Raw genomic sequence first — 19365 nt, forward strand, 5'->3', positions numbered from 1 at the left:
CAGCCGTACAAAGCGGAGCTCCACTACGCCCTGCCATGGCCGTACCCAGCGCTGCCCCACGACGCCCTGTAACGGCCACGTCAGTGGCAACCCCATCGTGCCACACGATGACCAATCCCCAGAAAAACCCCCCAGCCTGATATATATGGGGCTGGGGGGGAAGGGGGAGGGTAAGAAAGATTTTCCAGAGTATCATCTTACCTGCTACCTCTCCTTCTCCTTCTCCTTCGATCTCCCCTGACTTGATCGTCGGAGGGCCCCCACTACCCTGGTGGTGGTGCGAGGCTTGCTTGCAGGTTTCACGGCGGAGGGCGGAGCGCAACCAAAGCAACTCAAAGGGAACCCCGTTCACACCGCTGTGCCAATCGTTCTCGGTTTGGACCACCAGCAACACTTTCTATCTTGATGTTTACTCTCTCTAGCTTGATCCAGAGAAATTCTTGGTTAAAAGAATTTGGTGGTATTTTGAGGTTACTGCGTGATGGGGATCCTTTAGTGGACTAATAAAGGGTTTTGGATTGTTGGATACTTGATAATTTTTGATGTTGAGTTGGTTTTATAGGAGAACAATCTTAAGGGCAAAAGGATATCGAGCAGGGTTCTGCGCACCCTAGTTCGTAGATCATGATATGGGTAGATGATTAATCTATCAAGATTATTGGCATAGAGATAAGAATTCTTGTATACCCATTTGCTTGATTATAGATATTTTGTACACATATGTATAATATGCTAATAATCAAGATAAGTAAGATGCAAGAATTCTTTTATGCTTGTGATTTATAGTATGATTGATGCATATATTAGTATAACTTACATTTGCATAATCGGACTAATAGATATGGTCATATAGATTGTCCTATTACGATCAAAAAATATAACACTTATCGATCGCTCCATCACGGGCGGAAAACATGACTGTGGTTAGTCTAAAGCTGAAAATAAAAAGAATTGATGTGTGGATGTGAACTTGATTAAATTAATAAGGATTCTAGGCTGATCTTATAAGCATTGATTGCCCCATCATAAGTTAAAAATATAGCACTATTGATTGCCCTGTCATGGGTAGAAAATATGACACCTATTGATTGTCATATCACGGGTGAAAAATGTAATCGAGATTTGGTCAAAAGTCGAAAAGATAACTGATCTTGGATCCGGATCGAGTTAAAAAAGGAATGAAATGAAAAGCTACATTAAAATACTATTAAAAATTTATAAGATATTGTTTGATATATCACTCTTGAGTGGTTGGATTTCTATTGATATTTAATGTACATATGTATACGGCTTATTCGAGCATTATTGATAGTCAGTTTGTGATATCATGATGTGTGTAATGATTTTTTGTTATTTTTAACTTATATTAATGTGTTTGTGTGGCTGTGTAGACATTCTTATTGGGCTGTAAAGCTCACACCACCTTTTTTCTTTTTCTTTCGGGGTTGTAGGATGCTTGGTACTTGGCTGTGGTTAGAATCATGGATGAAAGGATGAATAATAGACTATCACTGAAACCAGTTGGATGATTAAATTTTGTAATTGTACTAGTTTTATTATTTGTTATGAGTTGAGATCATTCTAACTTCAATGATATTAAGGCTGTAATAAATTTTCAGGCCTTGCATATTCTCTATGATTTTATCCTAGGGAGTATATGGTCATGTCACATAGCCAATCCAGGTGTTGAGTTTGACGCGTGATAATACTGAAGAGGTGTTAGAGGACATCGTCGATTTCAATATATGCATCAAAAAAGACGAGCCAGGAGTTACTACTCGAGCCAATGAAGGAATTCTACCATTTAATTATTGGTTTGACAAATTATTATATGTTGTTATTGCAGCAATAATGACAAAGGCTGTGGCGTTTCACAATATAGACAAGTCCAATATTGTCGGCATGGACCTTGCAACGAGGGAGAGTGTTGAGATTCATTGTTAAGTCCTAATCCTATTAGGATTCTTATTTAGTTGGTCATTAGTTTTAATGACTTTAGAATTCTATTCGTAATTTTATTTTAATCTTATCTTTTAGTGGGTGTTGGTTTTTGAATTTGAGTAAAAATTAAACATCCCACCCATATGAACTCTATTTAAAGAGACCTTTAGTGTCTCTCTTAATTTGGTATGAGAAAAGAAGAGAAGGAGAGAGTGAGAGTTGTCCTTCTTGGTGAGGAGTGAAAGAGGGCCTTTAGCATGGCTCAATTTTTTTAATAAAATATTTTTCTCTCTCCTAATTATTTTTCTTTCAGCTTTTTTTTTCTATTTTTTTGGTGTTTGTTCTAGATCTTAAGCCGGTACAATCGATCTATTCCGCGTAGCGTGCCGTTCCACAATACTTCCAAATTGTGCTTGGAGATTTACCATGCCACCAAGTGGGCGACTGGAAGGAGCGCACATTTGCTTGCTTTTCTTAGTAAAATTATTTACAAATTTCTCTAGATCAGTCACTAAAAGTTGCTTTATTTGTATATTAATATTGTCCCTGCTATATTTATATTTTAATCCTTGTAGCTTATTATTTATGCATCCCTCAATTTAAGTAAACTAGATGATAATGGAATATTTGACTTATATTCCTTTAATGACGTTAATTTTATATCTTTTGGATATTTTTGCTTGTAGTGTTCATACTAAATCGTCTCCTCAATTTGCATCCCTTCGGCATTGATCCCCTAGTGACTATGTCCGTAACGAGAAAAATAATTGAGCAAGAACCAAATCCCGAGCATCATTAGTTTGATGCTAAGCCAAGGATATTTTCCTTCATTGATCCTAGTTAATTTTAACTAGTATTCGGTCAATGACTATTCGTGGAAGGACTGATTCGTGCAAATAGAGATATATCAATATAAAATAAAGATTAATATATAAATATTAAATTTTTTGGAAACTAAACTAAAAACTCTTTATTTTTTAGTTAAAGTTCTTTGTTATTTAAACAATTTTTATGTAAAGATGGAGGTCTTAATGAAATCTATTATCATTCTAGTATATATGAGACTCGATTTAGTATGGATTATCTCCACACCATATACAATGCGGGTGGCATATTTTAATATTCATTAAGCTTGGCCTGCACGGCTTAAGCCGGCTGAGGGGACATTCAATCCCTGCCCACGTGGAAGCACGTGAGACCGGCCAATGTACCCAAAGCCCAGCGGTCCAACTTCCCAAGCCTGTCCCGTTCCCCCGCTCTGCTTAAAACCTCCGTCCATCACCATCCGCAAACGGAGCTATCGTCCCGACTCACACGTCGACAGCGGCCAACCAACTACCTAAAACCGGGCCGTGTCAGCCCCTGAGAGCGTCTCTCCCGGTCTCCTTCAGGTTGGTCCCAGGTCCTCGGTCATAGACCTCCAACCTCTCCCTTAAATCCTAATCAATGTATTCAAGACAAAAAAATTTAAAATGAATAAAAAACTCTCTTTCCGAACCACCTATACAAATTCTCGTGACCAAATTTCAATCAATTTGCATCTCGACCATCCATTTGGGAATCACCACCATAAGGACTTTTTATGCGGGCCAGTGGAGGATGAATCTTGCCGTCCCTTTCCCAGGAGGAGAACGGTTTGGTTCCAATGGGACACGTACTGCAGGTGGAGAGTATTAGTTTAATTAGCTTAAAAGTGGTAAAGAAAACGTGGCCATACGCTAAAGGAAGGCATCCATTGCTTTTCTTTTTGCCGCTTTCTTTTCTTCTCCATTTCCGAAGCCGAATCAGATACCAAAACATCCATAGATACAAAAATTAATATTTATATTTATTTTAAATAATATGAATATAAATTTTATGTAATATAAAATTATAAATAAAATTAAATATTCGATGATGGAGTGAACATTTCATATTTTTATTTATTTTTTTTAATATAAATATGAAATTTGGCGGAATGGTTATATTTTAATCCAATAGATCCGGACATAAAAATGGATTCGGATCCCTTTCACCCTTCTCAGCTCCCCCCCCCCCCCCCCCCCCCCCCCATGCTTCTCTCCGTCCTTTTATATTTCCGACTATTCTTATTCTCTTTCTTTCTCTCGCTTTCCTCTCTCTCTCTCTCTCTTCGTACCAACCCCACCACCACCATCACCTCCACCACCCGACGCTTCGAGAGATTCGGAATAGAGGTAGAGAAATCAGAAGCACAGTTCGTGAGGGTTCTTGTTTTTATAATAGATAGATGGGTTCGCCGGCTGGTTCAGGGAACAGCTACGATTACTCTTTCAAGATACTGTTGATCGGCGACTCTGGGGTGGGGAAGAGCAGTCTGCTTGTCAGCTTCATCTCCAACCATGCCGACGATCTTGCCCCGACAATCGGTATGATGTTCGGTAGCCTTGCCGCTTGGTGTTTTTTTTGGATTTTTCTTTTGTTATGTTTACTCATCTAAATTATTGTGCTTGGTGCGATGGTTTTCTTCATTTCTCGTGTTGGACTTTATTCTCTGGACTGATGTTGCTTTCTGAATTAGAAGGAAGTGGTCTGGGTCCGATCTATGACTTTATTTGATTCGCTTAGTTACATCTCAAATGTGACATCTTGATCTTTCTCTGGAGACAGTTTTGATTAATACGTGTCGCAACCCTTTTTTTTTGGTAGAATCGTTGCTTGTTTTATATCTAGTCAGAAGATTGTGGTGATTGAGTTTCGTACTTCACGGCATTGGCCATATTTTTTGTGGGTTCATGCGAGCGCTTGATTTTGAGGCGCTATCAAATTGCGTGGCGGATATCTGTGTTGCCACTACTTGAATTTACTTGCATTCTACTTTATGAAATAGTTGAAATGTCAAAAATGATCCCTGTGCAAGGTGTTGGAATGATATGATATAATTTGTCTAGGAGTCCAAGGAAGGATTTACTTGAATTTTATGAGTTGAAGTTTTGGTCCTAGCATAGGTAACAAATATTACATTTTCGTTGTTTTAGTTTTCCCATTGGGCTTTTGCTCGTGCTTGCTTTTTCTGTTTTTTGAACCTGCTTAATAGTAACCTTTAATTGGTCCATAGCAAGTTCTCTAAGAACCTGTAATACCTCAGAATCTGAGACTTAGTACCACCGTTTTTTAACATCAGCAAACTATCCAAATTAATGTGTTATGTTTAAGAAGATCATTTTTGATAACCGTGAGCTGTCGATTTGGAGTTAAAATTCCAAGGCAACACCTGCAACAAATGGAATTGAAGCATGGGTTTTACATACTATCCAGATAAAATATCTAGGATTGGGGGGGATCAATTTTTTGGAGAAAACTATGATGTGTGTTAGCCATTACTTTGACAATTTGAAGGAACATATATGATGCATGTTAGATGCTTCTGACAATTTGAAGGAATATACAGCCAAATCAATCTACCCTACTAAAGAAAGATATTTAGCATCACAAAACTTGCACTCTTTCTCACCTGGACATGTTTTCAAATGGTGTGGGTTTGGGTATTGCTGGAAGGAAACAATCTACAGTCAATTTTCAAGTCCAGATACAGTCCAGATCATGGCTAATGGTTTTGAAAATTCTTTTTCTGATAAGAATAGCATAAGGGACGTCAAGGAAGATGTTCCAAAAAAAGCATAAATAGAGCATGGATGTGAATCTAGTGCATCTGGAGGTGAGCTGCGGATTACATATTCCCTTATAAGAGACAAGGCAGCTTCTTAAGGGGGCAAACTGCCTATTGTATCAGGGCTAGAAACAAATTTTTATGTGGTATTGTAACAGATTGTTAGTTATCTGGAGGTTGTAGCCCCTTGGTCCTGCTTGGTTCTGCTCCTATCTGTAAGGGATGACATCCATGTGTGGAAGTCAGTGAGAAAGATGCCTATTGGCTTGATGATGAAGATGACTAGTGGAAGCTTAGGCTTCCACACCCTTGCTTAATATTTAAATCTCTCAACAAACATATTATTTCTTTCTTGTTATCACTAGTTTATAAAACTATGTCTTAGTTTGTTATATACATACATACGTATATATATATATATATATTATATAATATGATGTATTATAGACTCTTCTTTATAGAATTTTTATTCTATATTTATCCAAAACAACCAAATATGTACCTTTTGATTAATGATAGTATTTAAGACTATTTTTTCAAGATGCTTTCCCAGTTATAAGTCCAAGTTTTTTCAGAGAAGTTCTCTATGTTGCTTCCACACATGAATTCACTACCACCCTACGTCCTACCACAACTGCTCCTGATTCCAGTGATTAGGAGGTGCATATGAACTTCATATGAGAAGACGATGATGAATGCTTACTCCAAAATCTAGCTATTTAATAGATCATGGTGGTTCTAGGGCAGCTTGGATGACACCCTTATTTTGTTCCTGTTGTTAAGAGACTATGGCATTTTTGATGAATAATAGAGTTTCACATCTGTCTTGATTGTTGTTTGCCATGATTTTTCCTTTTCCAATAGCTTGTATTTAGTTTATATATTTTAACTTTTGCTTAGTATTTATGACCAGGAGTGGATTTTAAGATTAAACATCTTACAGTTGGTGGGAAGAAGCTGAAGCTCACAATATGGGACACTGGTAAGCTATTATATGTGGAGAAGTTCAAATACCTTTTCATGCTTAAGCATTCCCATCTTCAATTCAGATTATTTGTCTGACATTTTGAGATCGAATGAACTATCTTTTTCACAAAATACCACTCATAATTTTCTCAATATATGATACAAGAACATAATGTAAAATTTTTATCTGCAATGATTATAGGTTCCTGACATAAAACATATATGTCATAGATAAAAAATGTCTTCCCAGCAACTAGGAACAAATTTTAACCCATGAAAAACAATCTTGTTATGAAGTGCTTAATAGCTCATTCGGTCACTGATTTAAAACTTTGCAGCTCTTAACAGCTCTAATAGTCATTGAGACTATATATCCTGAAATTCTCTCCATAGAAGTTATCAGTGTTAAACTTTAATTTATAAACCTTTTATCTTCAATTTGTGCATGGATTTATGGTACATGGAGTGGTCTACCCAATTTCAAAGCATTTAGAACCAGCTTGCAAATTTGTGTCTGTAATTTGGTGCCAAATCCTTGTTCAAGACATTTTTAGGCAAGACACATGTGTTCTATGGAACCTCTGTTGCCAAAACCTATGAGGCCAGTTGAGATATGGAGATCTACCATATAGGTTGTACAATTTACTTTCATGATTGGGATGTAACCTTCCAAGTTGCTACACTTTGAAAGATTCTAGAAGCTAACAAATTTGATATAAAGGGCATCTTGCATATTAGAGGCATATAAGTTCAAGATTCAAATTGGATCATTATAGAACTTCTTTCAACATTAAGCTTTTTTTTTTCTAATTAGGGTCAGTCATTACTCATTAGTAATTCTTTAAATATTGTATTAAAGTACCTTTTTTTTTTAGTATCTGTCAAGTTTGGACCCTTATGAGTACTGGTATTAACTAAGTTTTGAAATATCATTAAATTTCAGAACTTTGGTACTTGGATACATTTTATTTTATGTATGGAGCCTGCAATTTTATCAATTAAGTAATTCTAGTTCTCTCCTTTTCATTCACCTTTTTTTTGTTATGAAGGGGCACATGGGCAATTTCGTTCAAAATCAATTAGCTACTATAAAAATATCCTCTCAAGGGAGGTGGGTGAAACCCATAGGCACATCTTGCCCAAACTCCCACAAGTACATGGATGCATTTTCCCTTGCAAATCTTGAAAGCTATTCAGCTTGTTTGTTTTTGTTTGTACCAATAGGTACGATGAGTCCATCAATATTGGGTTCCTAAAAAAATTAATATTTTGGATATCTGTAGTGACTTGCCATGCTGGTTGTTCTCCTTTTCCCACAAGTTATCTGAGTGTATTTCCAACTTTAGAATTCCTTGTTGTTGTGCTAGTTGTAGTCCGTCATAGGCCTATCCTCTGTTTCAATGGACCAAGTGCAAGAATTGGGTGTGCATGAGTCAAGACCACCCTACCAGAGGGTACCATATTCGGGGTGCTGATGTCTGCCTTTTCAGATATGGATGAGCATGAGCATGAGCATGAGCATTGAGCACACATATGAAGAGTACTTTTTGGCCCTTTAAGAACCATATCTCGTGCAGTGAGTTCCATTGGTATTATTCTTTTATTTGTAATTTCAAACTCCCAATTAGATACTTTTCAGAACCACTGCTGATATTAAGTAGCGGTCAAAAATTTTGTGTCTCCTAATCAAGTCATTACTTGCATTATCATAGACAACTCTAGTACTCAACTTACTGAAAAGTTCCTTTGCAGGTGGCAATGCATGCATAATAATAGATTCCTTATGGACCCATTTGTTCTATTAGACAGTTACATGTCTTCCAAACAACCGAAGAAAGTAAAATGTTTCTGACCTGAATTTATTATGCCCCGACAACCGAAATTTAAGACTCCCAATCAGTTGGAGATTAGAATTAGTGATGAAGTTACTTTTTCCATCTTTACAGCTTAAAGAAATGGAATTAAGGCTAAGTTAAGACTAGTGTACCCATTATTACATAGAGCATGGTGAATAGACTCGGAATAAAAACCATACCTTGTACATGCACCACTGTTAATATCATAGTGTGGGAATGAGAAATTGAACAGCGGGAAGCACTTCCAAAGGAACACTTACTCCCATAGGTGTGCTTTGATTGACCGTAATGATTTCCAAAGTAGGGTGAATCCATTGTTGACAAGAAACCCATATTTATTATAATTTGAACGTGTCGTGAGAACTCCATATTGGATAAATGGCCAAATCAGGCAAATAGGCATTCTATCTGTTTCCGTGGGTCCCCATGGAAGCCGGTTCTTTCAGGGATGCACTGGTATATATCCGAGTGGTTTGAGACGCTATCTTCAAGAGAAATACTAAGATGATAGCTACTTATACCATTACCTGTCAAAGATCCAGAGATTGGCCACCTGACCTGATCAGGGGATTGATGATAGAACAATGGGGAAGCTTAGCAAAGGTGCTTATGAAAGCCACTGATCCTGCATGGCCCAGACCATTGACCATTCCCATGCAACCAATGAAGGTGGGGCAACAATCAACATGTCATGCTCAACTTGGCATGACACCCACCACATCCATGAGGATCACAAGGGTAGCAGCTGGGTAAGGGGCCAGTAGTTGTCCACCCCACACTTAGCTCATGCCTAGAGGAAGGTGGAGCAGGTAAAAATTTGAAGGATGACATTTGTGGGACTGGGTGATGAGATATAGTTTTTGCCTGTGACAATCATCAACCATAAGAAGAGTGCATCATCACCTTGATGTAATCAAGAAGAGAATCAGGGACCAAGTTGTGAGTTAGCAAGCGAAAAGGAATTGCAAAGATTACAAGAGGATAGCATGGCTAACCATCAAGAGAGCTTACCAAGCCCAGCTTTCATAGCATTGGCACAATTAGGCTAGAAGAGGCTTGAAGTCAGTGGCTGTAGGCTTCATCCCATGCATTGGCTCCTTGAGATATGTCCATGTACCCTGTTGTTGTGGGATGTGAGAGCCTGTTGGAGCTGTTGTCGTCGTCTCGGTGCCATGCAAGGAGAGAACTTAACCATGGACTTTGCCAGGTTGACCGATGGACCTGAGACTTGATAGTACTTGTGCACTAACTGTCGGAGCTACTGACAATTCACTAACGTGGCTTGAGCGAATAACATGCAATCATCTATGAATATAGGTAGGTATAGGAGGGACTTTTCCATACCCATAGCGTATCGACTCAAGTTAATGCGAAGCAACCACTGCATGAATGACCTTTGATAGTCTAAGAACATAGAATGAACAACGAGGGGGATAGGGTGTACCCTTGCCATAGGCCCATCTTGCACGAAAACCATTCTGTGGCATGGGTATTGAGAAGTAGGATGAACGAAGACTCTGGAATGCAGAGCAACACTAATTGCCTCCAATGGCTATGGAAATTGAATGCTTGAAGGACTACCTAGGCATATTACCACTCATCTAGTCAAAAGCTTCCAACAGGTTGAGCTTCATGACCTTGAGGCTGCGACTTGCTGGCACAGTATGGATAGTATGCAATACCTCTTAAGCAAGCAGTAGGTGATCAGATATTGATTAACCACTTGAATGCAACAAGACACCCTAACACCGACTTCAACTGGTTGACCAAGAGCTTGGCCACAATTTTGTAACTAAAGGACTGGAAGTGAGCTGATAAGGATGGGTTTGGCCATGGGGAAGGAGAACCATGTAGGTCTATTTCTAGGTTGCTAACATGTGGAATGTGTGAAAGAAGTAATCTTCTGCTCAACCAACTTGAGGCTTGACGATGACCTCATACATTAATAGAAAATAGATAGGAATCCATCTGATCTTGGCGTCTTGTTGGCTGCTAAGCTCCAAATTGTGGCTTCCACCTCCAGATCAATGATCGGCCATGTGAGGGCAGTTCTCTTCGGCCATGACTTGGGTGGTAACGAGGGTGGCAGGTTGAGCAGAGGTAAGGAGGGGCTTAATGACTGTAGAAGAATCCAACAAGCTCCTAATAGATTACCTGTGGATCCTCCACTTGATCACTAGTGCTTATCCGATTGTGTTGATGCAGAATGTTGTTACAATGGAAGTAGGGAGCATTGCAGTTTGCCCTCATGTAACCAAGTGATCCGAGATTTTTGTTGCCACATGACTTGCATTGAAGTGGTTGTATTGATTGGAACAAGCAGACCTAGGAGCCATTTGAAGTCATGTTGGGGAAGGCCCCCAATACTAGGTTCTTGTTGCTGAAGCTAGAGAATTGGAGTCTCAAATAGAGAGGAGCGGGCAATGATGTCACCTATATACTCCCTGTTCCATGTCTGGAGGGCATGTTGAGTCCTCATGCTATGCTAAGTACATTGAAAGGTTGGAGAACAAGGACATGTAGAAGCCTGGGTAACATGGATGACCTCAAAAGAAGCCTCATAGTGGGTCCAAAATTTCTCAAATTGAAATGGTTTAAGGCTGGCAAAGTGGCTGCCAAAGATGCTATACAATAGCAGACAATGATTGGGCGCTATGTTGGGAAGGTGGCAGATATCATAAGTAAAGCTCAATTGATGCACCTAACACGAACATCCAGTTGATCCATTCCCCAAAATGAGTTGTCCCATGCCTGTTGTTGCACTAGATATATTGGGGCCTTATGAATCCACCAAGCCATCTTATCAACGAATTTTCAGAACTTAGCAATCTTGTGGAGTAGATGGAAGGGCCGACCCCCACACTTGTCCTCGAGGTAAAGAATGCTAAAGTCCCAAAGACAAGGAAATAGTGACCTAATGCCACCACTGCCAAGATGTCTCGCTATTGTAGGCACCATTGTTGGTAATCGATGTCTGCATAGACCACCATTAACACCCATGAGTGGCTGTCCAGTAGGGCGAGCTCCTCGAAAAGAGTAGATACCATGCCAAGGTCCGGTCACCAACAGCCGATAATTCCCCCAGACTGGCCTGTCGAAGGAACCATGAAGAGCATCCACTGCTGTCTAAGCTAGTGATGAAACCAAGCAATACCAAAAGCGAGTTTTCCGGACAACAAATATCTAATTTGTGTCAAAACAAGCTAGCATGCTGCCGGAAAGGAGGGTTTTGAAACTCTACAACAATTCCATTGAAAGATATTCATGAAGGCATGGTAGATGAAGCAGCACCTATCACCAAGCTTGTAGACAAAGGTAACCCATGGGCCTCGTAGGGGGTTCTCAGCTCCGAACCTAGCACCTAGGGGTCACCAATAGCCTAATAATTCTATTGGAGAATTTCTATGTGTAAGCAACCCTAGAATTGATTTGATGGTCATACACCTCCACTAACATCAACGGTCGCTGCATATCCCTGAGAGATTTGCTAGTTTCTAAGCGGCTGGCCACCGAAGCACCACTGGGTAGGCGAGTGAAAAACAAATATGGCCTCATATGGGACACCTTGTGGAGTCGTGCATGGAACTAGAGGGTGCCATGGGAATGTCATGTGAAATGTCAGTTGTCACAACCCCACCAACAAAAGATGTCACTTGTAGACTAAGAGCTCGAGTGTGGGCCAGGGTCAGTAATGGAGGCCTTCCCCTTGCATCTGCAGGTGAGCTAGACAAAAAGAAGTGGTTGAAAATCCAATGTGGCAGACATTGCCATAGTTTAGGTATAGAATGGGAAGTGACCAGGAAGGCAAGAAGTATTTGAAGAAATGATATTAAATATTTTAACATGATAGAAATATATCCTGAAATTAATTTTTGAAGAAACACATAATATAGGGCTTCAATAAAAGATTTTAAAAAAAATAAAGAGAACATTGTCTTGAACTAAGTGTGGATTAAAAGTATATGGTCAAAGATTGGGTGGATGTATTAGGATAGAGATGCAATAGTGGAAGCAAGATTCTGGTGTGAGTTCAACTGCACCTGGCAAAAAGTTAGCTACTGATCTTAGCTGATTAACATGGGTGTTATATTGATGAAGCAAGGAGAGACTCCACCAATTAGCCTTGCCCCATGTCTGTCAGCAGGAGCTGGCAGGGGGTTGAACTGAATTACAGAGCATATACCTCCTCTCGAGCAAACTCTCATAGCTGAAGCTGCTGAACCAACTCAGAGTATATGCTGACGTTGCTACATTTCAAAATTTTAATGTCTTTAGGTGGTAGTATGATCACTTATGATCGCTTTTGTCTCCCTGTGCCTTTGATGTATCATTGAATTTTAATCTTCTGTTCAGTACAGAGAATGAGGCAAATCTGTGCAGTGAGATCATATGATAACTAATTTAATTCATTTCTATAGATTGATTCTAATGTTATGCTTACCATTGAAATATGGCAATAATTACAATTCATATTCGTGCCAATTTTTTTTCTGAGTTGAAAGAAGTCTTGTGAACTTCTCCTTTTACATGTATTATCTTTTTTATTAGTGGTTTCTTTCTTATTACTCATGATATTCCTTGCTAGAAACAACATAAGATGAACACACTGTAGTTTCTGCGGAATATGCTGCAGGTTCGTGAGGAAAATTTGTAATATGAAGTTTGACATGTCGTATCTAGTGTTTGTAGTGTGGTATGTGTACCACTCTACTTTATCCTCCTCTTTTTTTTAACTGTTTTTGTTCATTTTGCAGCTGGGCAGGAGAGATTTAGGACGCTAACTAGTTCTTATTATAGAGGTTCTCAAGGAATCATTCTAGGTAAGTGAAAGGTTACAAGCTGCAGTTGGCATTACTTCAAACTTTTTCCTCAATTTCCTCCTGTTTTGTTCAATAATTTACTTTTCTCCCTTGGCACACTATTTATACTGCACATACTTGTTTGTTCATGCATACTACCATACAAATACCTTAATCCCTTTTAAAATGTTTACATGCTGTGTAATATATAAAAATGTTCATGGAAATATTTAAAACATCACCATATGGTGGGCAAAACCAATGTTGAAAAGGACTACATGCTTAGTAGGATAAATTTTTTGTTTCCATGATATTACACTCAAGTGGATGGTAAGAATCTACTAGCCATTTAGGCAGTTGGCTTTATGGAACAAGCAACATTCTGATAGGTAGAAACAAAGTATTATGAGAAGTTCTTCAAGAACTTGTTAAATGTGGTTACTTACATTGAGTTTATAATGTTGCCTATTCTTTCTGTGGGTGATGGCAGTACTAGAGTTGTCAGAACCAATGTATAAACTTGTATCAGTAGCTAGCTGTTATTATGGCCCTGATTCTTCTTTTTGATAGTCATTCTCAAATCTGGACAGGAATATAGGGGGTATTCTTGTTTTACTTTCATGTTTAAAACTGGTTTCTACTAAAGGGAGGGGCAAGTACCATCCAATCATTGAAATAATGGAGCTTGGATTCTGTTATATTGCTCAAATGGGAGCTGATGAAGGAAGATATGTTTGCTATATGTTAACAAAGTCGCATGAATTTTTTGAGATGCTTTGTCTGGTATGTTTGGTGAACAGGACAATTGAACTGGCTGCCATTTATTGGGTATGTGTTTGCAGGAATTTCAATCTGAGTGCCTCATTCCACAAAGCTAAACATCAGTTGCAAGCCAACCATGTCCTCCTCACATTGGAATAGGTTTCCATGTTAAAGGACAATTTTTCAGGATAACAGGTGGACACTCTCAAGTCTCAACAACACATTGATGAGAAAGAAAGTGTTGGGCCAATCCTCCATATTACCAAATATATTTGCTATTCCCAGAAGGGCAGTGTCAATGACCATACTGGAGGCACCATTTGGGAGGATCTCACCATGGTCTCAGTTCACCTTCGGGACATTTTGTTTTTTGACCATGTTGGATGTACTCATTCTAGATGGATATAGTTTATCCACCCTAGGAAGAAAAAAAAGGGCAGTGTCAATAGTAATTAATGATCCACGGTACACTGCGCCAGTAAACTTGTGAGTTAGACTTTGTTTTTCTCAGAAGGTAGGAACAGCTATTACCTTCTGCCAGAATACTATATCTTCATCTTTTGAGAAGGATCCTTTGTAGGTCATTCTGATTATTAAGAACCATCGGCAACTTTAGTGGCCCAAAATTCAGGTATATCTTGAGTTGTATTCATGGATTAGCAGTAGATAGGATTGTATAAGGGGAGAAAGGAGAAGGCCAAGAGAAAGGGCAATGATTGACCCATAGTGGAAGAATGTAGGCCAATAAAGGTGAGATTTGATTGATCGAGGGTGGAAAAAAACACATGCAGGTATAAGATGCTTATATGTGATGCTATGAGGGACTAGAAATAATTATATAGAAGGATCTTTGCAACTGTTTTTTATGTTCATGTAGTATACTAATTTTAATTATGTTTGGTTAACATCATTGTTTGATGTATAGTGCTATGCGAGTCAAGAAAGGATTTATGGTCAGGAAAAGATATGTGCACAACCAGGTAGCTTGAATGATCTCAGAAATTGATGCCAGCATTGGTCAAAAGAAAATAAAGCATAACTTTGAGAACTATTGTGCATTTGGTATAACCAAGGTTTTAAATACTGATAACGAACACCGTACTATTTGGATGGTTTAAAATACCGAAAACGAACACTGTATTGTTGTTCTATCCAAACAGTACGGTATTAGAATGATATCGGTACCAACATCACACGGGCCGAGCCTTTTGAATGGATTCTTGAACACCGGCACAAAGAGAACGAGCTCATGTTCGAAGATGAAGATCCAAAGCTCTGTTTATTTCTTGGATTGGAACAAATCACTATAATTCGTCCGCGCCTACGGAACAGATACTTATCGAAATTGAAAACATCATATGAATGAAAAACTATTGGCATGAACCATTTTGGTCGGTACAACACAATTAGTACATATCCGTACACACTAATATGCTGGTATGTACTGGTAAGGGTGGTTGGGTGGCACGGTTGGTTTCGGCATCTCAATACCCATTCCGATGCTGGTTTCACATTGGAACAGCACAATACCGATGGTACCATCTCGTTTTGGCAGCTTTTGAATATATGAGTATAACCATGCCAGGTTATTTAAAAGAACGCACCAGGGTCATGAAAAAAGAATTGGTGCTACCACACTAGCATCCAAGAAAGCTTGATTGATTAGAAAGTATGATCGAATTAATGTTTGTAACATTGTAGTGTGTTAAAAAACAATCATGGGATAGATAACAAGACACCAATATGAACCATATATAACCCAGAAAATGACCAAGTCAGTTGTCCCCAAGGTTAAAAAAAAAAAGAAAGGGGAGAAGTTAACTACATCAAGGTAGTTAAGATGCCTAGGCAGCAGAGCAAATAGGTGGACTTTCTGGTGCAAAAGGTGGGTGCCTATGTTTCTAAATTTTCCCTCAAAAAGAGAGTTCTGAATTTAACACCTAGAGAATCTTCACAGATGCAATATTTGTCCATCTTCTGGAGTCACTCTCTTCCAACTCATGTTACACAGCTTAATTGAATTTACCTTCCACCAAGAGATATTTTGATTGTAACCCTTCGAAAGTGCTCTCTTGACTTGTTGGATTTGTTGTCTGACTTTAATCCTGAATCATCTTCATGCCTTCCTCAGAACTAGTCTTCCTTTAACATCTCTTTGGATGGTTCTGTTTTGTCCTTTTTCTAGTCTTTTTGCTACTTTTGACTTACTTGATTCTTTGTTTAATATGCTGCTTTCATCATGAGATCTAATTTTGCAATCTAGTTATTCATACTTAATAATGTTACCTTAGTAATATCTGCCTTGTACTGCATATCTGCCTCGGGGTTCATTGTATTCTTGAGCGCATCATATTGGACCTATGAAATAAAAGTGTCGTATATCATGCTTGTGATGTTTGAGGTTGTCATTACTGTGTCCAGTACTGTATCGATATGCTACCATGTTGAATCCTATTTTTTTGTATCTACACTACAATTTGTTTTCTAGTCATTTATAGAGATGCTTTGAATACTCAACTAAGAATTTGACTCAATCTTGCCTCTTAGATTAGGTGGATAGCTGAAAATATGTAGTATGCTTTAACATAAAAAAGAATCTGATATGCAAACTATGATCAAACTGGTGATAATATAGGATTAAATATCAAAAACAATGATTAAGAGCTCATCTTTTAAGTGAAAACATGATGACTGGACTTGTCTGTGTCAAATTTCAAATTTCTGATAAGCAAATATATTTAATAATCAATTGTTTTAAAATTATAATCCACTGAGCAGAGCATGCACTTCTCTGACCCCTATTGTATTGTGTTCTAATCATATGCTGCCATACATGCTGATGTGAGTCGACCACCAATATGGGCTTATCCATGATACATACCATGTACCAGACCACTAACCTCTTAGAATAGTTGTGGATCACTAAATAAGTAACACTTGATTTTAGATTCTTATTTCTGTGGAAACAGCTGCTGTCTTCTCTATTTTGAGACCAGTTACTTCAGTGCATGCTAGCTTTTGAATTTTGATTCCCTTAATATTCAATGGTGTTCGGTTTTATGTGATAACACTCGGATATCATTCATTTCATGGCCTTCTGATGATTTATCTTCAATTTGGTTCATGTACGCAAATCTTTATCATTATCTATCACAACTTACCATTGCTGCTCTTTGACTTGCTTGCCAATGCCAAACTTCAACTGTGCGACTTTGCCAGGTAGCACATATTGCTGCTAACTATTTTTAAAGCCAAATTTTCTTTGTGCCATCCTACATTGCTAACCTTGCCCATTGTCAAAATTTTCCGTTGTAAAGAGTCACATGATTGACTGGACCATATCTGATCATCCATTAGTAGCCATTGCTCTCTTTCAACATGTTTTAACAGGTCAACCATTCACACCATACCTGTGATTCTTTATCATGTTCTCTAATGTGCAAACAAAAAGTAGTTTAGGTAATTACTTGCTTAAACTTTTAGTACAGACATAGGGAGATTCCTTGCCTAACCACAGCCAGATGAAACAAATGGACGATTAGTGCCAAGTTTGCGCTTGACCTACATAAAGCCAGGTTTTGAAACAGAAGAATTTGATAGTGCTCATGCTTTGTTAGCAAATGTTTAATTTCTTCATGCTCATAGTTCTCAACTCTATACTTTTTCTAGATATGGTTCATCAGCAGAAAGTGCTAACACTTTGATTTCCTTCTCCTCTTAGTTTATGATGTGACACGGCGAGAAACTTTTACAAATTTAGCTGATGTATGGGCCAAGGAAGTGGACTTATACTCCACTAATCAAGACTGCATCAAAATGCTTGTTGGAAATAAAGTTGACAAGGTGGATTCTATAAGCATTTTTTTTTATTATAGTAGATAATTGCCATGTTTGACAATGCTGAAGCACATGACATTTTGTGACATGATACAAAAAAAAGTTGATACTAAACATTTTTATTTCCAAGGTAGCTTCTATTGTCATTGTTATTTTGTTATTGCGGATAATTGCTGTGTTTGACAATTTTGAAGCTAATAGCATTTTGTAACATGATATAAAGAAAAGTACATTATTAGCATTTTCTTGTTCTTTAGTTGATATTTTCTTTGTAGTGAAGGATATGCAGTGCTCAGTATGTGTTTTCTAATCACCTTATAACGTGTTAGGAAACTGAGAGGATGGTGACAAGAGAAGAGGGCATTGCTTTTGCACAAGAATATGGATGTTTGTTTCTTGAATGCAGTGCAATAACACGAGCAAATGTGGAAAAATGTTTCGAAGAACTTGCACTAAAGGTACACTTCATAAAAATGTATGAAATGATTGAATTTTATATGAAATTGAGAAATATTCTTCTGGTATCATGCTTTACATTTTACCATTGACTCACAAATAACGTCCAGCTATAGAAGTTGCTTGCTCATTAGTATGTTCTTCAGGTTCTCATTTTGTTTGTGCATTAGATTACTGCAAACTTCAACCTCGTTTGATTGTCTTGATGCCAAAATGGGGACTCATTGAATTTTAAAAAATAAAGTAGTAGTCCTCATGTCTCTTTATAAGCAACAGAAGATCTTACAGCAATTTGATAAATGATTTTGTGGGGATCACTGGTCAATGGATATAACAAATCTGATCAAATCTTGATTGCTCTATTTAAGTCTTCTATCAACAGATGATTGGAGTCTCGTTAGGATTTCAGTATGTTGAGAAAAACTATGTTGTTCATGGCAGAAACTAAGTGTTGCTCTTTTGCAGATTCTGGAGGTTCCTAGTCTATTGGAAGAAGGATCTGCAGCTGTGAAGAGGAATATTTTGAAACAGAAACAGGAATACCATGCAAGCCCAGGTGGGGGCTGTTGCTCGTAAATCATGACAAATGGTCCCAGACTGACCCGTTGTTCAGAATCTCCTGAGCAGAGTAATGACATGCAATCAGCTCAACAAAGCCTGCTCTAAGGTGATGTAAATGAGATGTATTGGTTTCCTCATTCGTGTCATGCCAATTTAGCAGTGGGTCTGAGTGGAGAATGAAAAAGAATGATTGTATAAATATCCTTCTGATTCGTTTAAAGTGCTTTCTGATTGTATACATATCCTTCTGATTCGTTTAAAGTGCTTTCTGTTTGATGCTTGTATCAGTTTGAAACATGAAAAGTTGACAGTTTATCTGAAAAAATTTGTATTGCCAGTTGAAACAAGTGTTCCCATAAGACCCACTTCTTGACTGTGGATTGGATGTCCTCAAATCAGCTCGCATTTTCTACACCTGACATAACAAAATGTGGAAGCAGGATCCAAGCTAGATAAAGCGCTCGTTAACTCTTAATATCTCTACTACATTTGACACCTTTGGTAAACTTTTGTGCCCTAAAACCTTGGATTAGGAGCTCGAATTCTTCAAGTGGGTTGC

The 19365-nt window shown here is 38.2% G+C and overlaps 1 protein-coding gene across 1 annotated transcript; it reads left to right on the forward strand.

Moving 5' to 3' along the window:
- The first annotated feature begins 4034 nt into the window (after window positions 1–4034).
- Window positions 4035–19165, forward strand: LOC103706102 (ras-related protein RABC2a-like). The gene is made up of 6 exons (XM_008790105.4): window positions 4035–4328; window positions 6483–6551; window positions 13146–13211; window positions 17674–17795; window positions 18119–18247; window positions 18711–19165. Exons 1-6 carry the CDS (start codon window positions 4190–4192, stop codon window positions 18819–18821), a joined length of 636 nt encoding a protein of 211 aa, XP_008788327.1. The 5' UTR covers window positions 4035–4189; the 3' UTR covers window positions 18822–19165.
- The last annotated feature ends 200 nt before the right edge of the window (window positions 19166–19365 follow it).

Source organism: Phoenix dactylifera, chromosome 2 (genome assembly GCF_009389715.1).
Source record: "Phoenix dactylifera cultivar Barhee BC4 chromosome 2, palm_55x_up_171113_PBpolish2nd_filt_p, whole genome shotgun sequence".
In the NCBI taxonomy this organism is placed as follows: Eukaryota; Viridiplantae; Streptophyta; class Magnoliopsida; order Arecales; family Arecaceae; genus Phoenix; species Phoenix dactylifera.